Source organism: Plasmodium gallinaceum (genome assembly GCF_900005855.1).
Source record: "Plasmodium gallinaceum strain 8A genome assembly, contig: PGAL8A_v1_10, whole genome shotgun sequence".
NCBI lineage: Eukaryota > Apicomplexa > Aconoidasida > Haemosporida > Plasmodiidae > Plasmodium > Plasmodium gallinaceum.
Window position 1 is genome coordinate 63,558 of NW_021628239.1, and position 6,189 is coordinate 69,746.

The window sequence follows — 6,189 nt, forward strand, 5'->3', positions numbered from 1 at the left end:
AAAAAAAATTTTTTTTTTTTTTTTTTTTTTTTTTTTTTTTTTTTTTTTTTTTTCATTTTATTACAAATATAATTTTCATATGACTTTATTATGATTATTTGAAACAGAAGTATTTTGGTTAGTTATTTAAATTACAAAATACATTATATATATAAGCTAGTAAGGATTAATATTATCATTTTAAAAAAATTGTTTAAATGAGGATAAACATTATAGTTAAAACTTTATTACTTTTTTCTCAAAAAAAAATTAAAATTTAGTAAAAAAAATAACCCTTTTAAAAGAATATACTACAATATTTATCAGTGTTATATTTATTGATGCATTTTATAGAAGTTTGAAATATTACTTTATTAAATTATGTCAAATATAATTAGTAATAGCTTTATTGAGGACAAGAGCCTAAAAACATAAGCTCTTCCAAAAAATAAAATTTATGGCTAAAGCTCAAAATTTTAGATAAAATCTTAAAATATGTAAAAAAAAAAAAAATAAAATCTATTATTTTATAAATACAAAAAATAAAAATCATGATATTAACTACTTTTATATTGAATTATAAACAATACTTTAAGAAAAGAAGACAGTTTATTTCATTATTTAGTTGTTTTCATCAAAATATAAAATTAGAAGAGTAATTGGGATAATTTATATATCTTGAGGAAATACCACTATTTTAATATACATATTTGTGACTATTTAAACTTATCCTTTTAAAGTTATTTTGATAATACTTATTTGTATGTTTATTATTATATTTATTTATTAAATTATATATTTTTATATATTATTACTACTTCTTTGATTATTTTTTTTTTTTTTTTTTATATTTTAGATACATGAAATTCATAATATATATTTTATTATAATAACTCATTTTTGCATATTTTATTTTTTCTTTGTTATTATTATCGTTTCCTTTTTATTTTATTTTTTAATATATTTACGAATGCTAATATATGTATTAATAAGAAAAATAAAATAAGAGTTAGCTTTCATTTAAAATTTAGTGATGGACTATACATAAGAAAATAAAATGGTAAAATAAAATTTATACTTTGCAATTTACTATTATAACAATCATTGAAATAATTTTTTAAATTATTTTCTTTTATTTTTTTATATATGAATTTATTGTGTTTTTATTCATGTATTTATTAAAATACTAATTTTCTTATATTTTAAAATTTCCTTTTAATATATCATATATATATATATATTTATATATATAATTTTTTTTTTTTTATTATTACATTAATATTCCTTTAAATTATAATACTTTAATATATTGCGGATGTCTCATAATTTTTTTTCTTTAATGAGTTATAATTCGGATGAAAATTATTTAAATATCATTTTAGAATTATGTTATCAATATATCGTTGTGATACATAAACAAGTTTTATAAAGAAATATGTTTGAATAAATATATATATGTGTATTTTTATGAAGATAATATATTATTGTATATGAATATATAAATATATTAATATATATATATATATATATATATATATATATATATATATATATATATATATATATATATATGTAAATAAATAGACAGTTAATATTAAATTTATTCTAAAAAACAAAAAAACTATGAGCTTTAGTAATTCAAGATCTCCTTCTAATAATAATAGTAGTCAAGATGCCACATCTGGTAAGTTACAATACACTGAAAGTGATGATGAAGGTAGTGAAGAATATTGTAAAGGTGGTTATCACCCAGTAAAAATAAATGAAATATATAATGAAAGGTATAGAATAGAAGGAAAATTAGGGTGGGGTCATTTTTCAACAGTTTGGGTTGCAACTGATTTAAAAAGTAAACCATTAAAGTTTGTCGCTATAAAAATTCAAAAAGGATCTGAAACATACACAGAATCAGCAAAATGTGAAATAAATTACCTAAAAACAGTTAAAGTAAATTCTTTTGATTCTTCATGGGTAGAATTAAAAGAGCAACAAAGAGAAAAATTATTGCATTATAATATGACTAAAGGTGTTGTTTCGCTTATTGATCATTTTGAGCATAAGGGCCCTAATGGTACTCATATATGTATGGTTTTTGAATTTATGGGGCCTAATTTATTATCCTTAATAAAGCATTATGATTATAAAGGGATTCCATTAAATTTAGTTAGAAAAATTGCTACTCATGTTTTAATAGGGTTGCAATATTTGCATGATGTATGTAAAATAATACATAGCGATATAAAACCAGAAAATGTTTTGGTATCACCTTTATCCAATATTCCTAAACCAAAAGATTACAGTAAAGACAAATTAATAAAAATAAACGAAAATGAAGAAAATAAAGAAACAAAAAGTGAAATAAAAGAAAATAAATTAATTGCAAAAGATGGTATAGAAAAATGTGAAATTGAACAAGAGCAAGAACAAGAACAAGAACAAGAAAATGAAATAGAAAAAGAAATAAATAAAAATGAATGGGATCTCATTGATTGGAACAAATTAAGTAAAAATGAAAAAAAAAAATTAAAAAAAAAAAAAAAAAATTTTCTCAAAAGAGAGAGATTAAAACAGGAATTATTAGATAAAAATAGAGAAATGAATCAACCAACTACAAATACGTCTTCAGATAAGCTAAACAATAACGAAAAAAATATTATACATTTAAATAATGTTAACAAAAATGATGATAATCAATTTAAAAAAGAAGATATAGAAAAATTAAATAATAATCAATTAAATGAAAATGAACATTCAAAGAAAACAGTAGAAAATTACTGTAAGAATACATATAACAAAAATCATATGAACGTAACTTCTGACATAAATATCAAATGTAATTCTAATAAAAGTAACGTTATAGAATCATTTAATGATAATAATATTTACTCATCTAGTATAATTCATAATAATGCTATTAAAAATGAAAAAATTGAAAAATCTGAATATGTAGAAGATAAATATGATAATTTGAATAATGCAATTTTAGATCAAAGTACTCCATGTAATCAAGAAATGAAAAAATATACGAAGGAACACATATTACTTGAAGATAAAGAAAAAAATTTAAATAATAAAATTGATGAACAAAGTTTAAATAAATATAAAATTTTTAACGAACCCCCCTATATAAAACATATGCTTAAGCCTTCTAATTCAGATCCTTCCCTACTTACTTCTTATAATAATGTACATGCGTTACAGGAAGCATTAACAAAAAAGCCATACCACTTTAATAACTACTTTTTATATAACCCAGAGAAATATGGAGATAATAAAATGTCCCTTTTTTTACATAGATTACCAAATGATTATTTGAAAAAAAATGCTATAAATGATGATGTAGAAGGTTTACAAAATAGCGAAAGTGATATTTGTGATGATGAAGAACTCCTAGAAAATGATATTAATAAATTTCCCCTTTATTGCGATATGTTTAATCACTTAATTCACCCAGAAGCTTTAAAACTTCATGAATTATATAAAAAAAACAAAAAAAATAAAATATCAGAATATCCAGTAAATGCAGTAGATAGTAACGAAAATACTCATAAAGTTGTTTATATAAAAACAGAAGATGGGGACTATTGCATTAGACCCTATGATCCTTCCGTTTATTGTCACGAAAAATCTTGTTATAAAATATGCGATTTAGGAAATAGCTTATGGATAGATGAATCAAGGTTTGCTGAAATTCAAACAAGACAATATAGAGCTCCTGAAGTTATACTAAAAAGTGGATTTAATGAAACAGCCGATATATGGTCTTTTGCATGTATGATTTTTGAATTGGTAACTGGAGATTTTTTGTTTAATCCCCAAAAGACAGATAGATATGATAAAAACGAAGAGCACCTAAGTTTTATAATTGAAGTTCTAGGAAATATACCAAAACATATGATTGATTCAGGATTTAATTCCCATAAATATTTTAATAAAGACACATATAAACTTAAAAACATTACAAATATCAAGAGATATGGATTACATAAAATATTGAAATGTAAGTATAGAATTCCAGAGAAAGAAATTAATCCTCTATGTAGCTTTTTACTACCTATGCTTTCCATTGATCCTCAAACAAGGCCGTCAGCATCAACCATGCTTCAACATCCGTGGCTTAATATGGTAGCGTTAGAGGATGATGAAATATATATTAAAAATAGTTCACCTTCTTTTAATAACATTTATATAAAAAATAATTTAAATTATGATATTTATGAAAGTTCCAACAAAAGTATAAATTCTTCAAATAATCAAAATATTCATGAAGATTTTAGAGATTTTAATAATAGTACTTTTGTACATTTAGAACAAGAATCACGTAAAGGTGAAGATTATGATAGTGAATATGAATATCCTTTTTTTTATCAAAAAAGTTATAATTACGATGCAAGTGAATTATCCAAAGTAAATTATGATACTAAGTATGCCAAAAATGTAAAAAAGAAATTGACTATCAAATCAAAAAATAAAAAAGAAAATTATTCAAAATTAAGAGATAGTTCGATTAATACAGATGATTATATATTAAACTCAGAATATATCTCAAATGCTATTGATCATAATTCATACAACAAACTTTTAAAAAATACTGCACCTTATAAAAAAGATAAAATAAAAGATTATAAAAGAATAAATATACATAATGAAACAATGCAGAATGAAGAAAATAATTATAGACACTATTATGAACAAGGAGATGGATGCAAACGTGAAGAATATGCTGATAAAAGCGAAAACGTAAAACAAAAGGAAGAAGATGAAGATGAAGACGAAGAGGACGGAGAAGAGGATGACGAAGAAGAGGAAGAAGAAGAAGAGGATGAAGAAGAAGAGGATGAAGAAGAGGAAGAAGAAGAAGGAGATGAAGAGGAGGAAGAAGAGGAAGAGGACGAGGAAGAAGAAGAAGAAGAAGAAGAAGAAGAAGAAGAAGAAGAGGAAGAAGAAGAGGAAGAGGAAGATGAAAACGAATATCAGGATAAAAATGAAAAATATGATGTAAATAAATATGATAATAAGAGTGGCGATAATAATCAATATGAATACGAAAATAATGACAATTATCAATATGAAAACGAAAATAATTTTGATGCATGTTGTGATGATAAAAACATATATGAACAAGAAGATATAGAAATAGATACGGATGAAGGAGAACAAAAAGAACAAAAACAAAAACTAGAACGAGAATTGAAAACAGAAGTATTATGTGAAATTGAGGGAAGAAGTATTATTAACAATAAAATGAAAGAAAATATAGATAATAAAGAAAAAAAAGTAAAAGATAATAATAAACTATATGAAAAAATATCTAACAATCTTGAACATAAAAAAGAAGAAAATAAAACAATGAATGATGAAATTATAAATGAAAAAAAAAAATTAATAGAATCAAAGGAAATAGAACAACATAATAAATTCACTAAAAATGTAAGTAATATTATGTTGAATTGTAATGCAAGCACATCATTAAATAAATGTGATCATATAGAAAAAAATCAGATGACAATAAAAAAACAGCAGGAGAAAATATTACATGAAGAAAATAAAATATTAGACAATCGTGATGAGGAAAAAGCAAATAAAATAAATTGTAAAATTATTAATAAAAATACTTTTTGTGATATTTCAAAAAAAATAAATTTTTTAGAAGCAAAAAATTCATTAGAATTTATGAATCAATAAATGCAAACAATTAATTTTTTTTATAAAATCTTTAAAAAACATGCAAATTTTAAGAATTTGAATACTCATATTAATATATTTTTTTATTATTCTCCTTTGTTTTTTGTATAACTCATACATTTAATGTTAACATTTTGTAATATTAATAATATTAGAATAGATATCTTAGATTAGTTTTACTTTTATTTTTTATATTAAAAATCTTCATTGGTATTGAATTATTAATGTTTATTTATATGATTTGAAATATTATTAATATTAAAATCAGTAACGGGTCTCAATACATATATTTATATATTTTTTTCTTTATTTTTTTTTAAGCAAAATTGTAAAATACATACATAATTTTCTATTTTTATTATGAATAACTTAATAATCACTGAAATGCAATATTCAATTATATAAATATTTATATAAATGAGCATAATTATTTTTAAATTAAAATATCAGCAATATAAAAAAAAAAAAAAAAGAAAATTTTTAAAATAATAGAAATAAAAAAAAAAAAAAAAAAATAATAATAAT

The 6,189-nt window shown here is 21.2% G+C and overlaps 1 protein-coding gene across 1 annotated transcript; it reads left to right on the top strand.

Annotated features, from left to right (window-relative positions):
• Positions 1-1,602: 1,602 nt before the first annotated feature.
• On the top strand, positions 1,603-5,664 carry SRPK1 (serine/threonine protein kinase, putative; the record flags this gene model as incomplete). Its single annotated transcript, XM_028671407.1, has 1 exon — positions 1,603-5,664. The coding sequence occupies one exon, from the start codon at positions 1,603-1,605 to the stop codon at positions 5,662-5,664; it is 4,062 nt and encodes a 1,353-aa protein (XP_028528063.1).
• Positions 5,665-6,189: the final 525 nt, after the last annotated feature.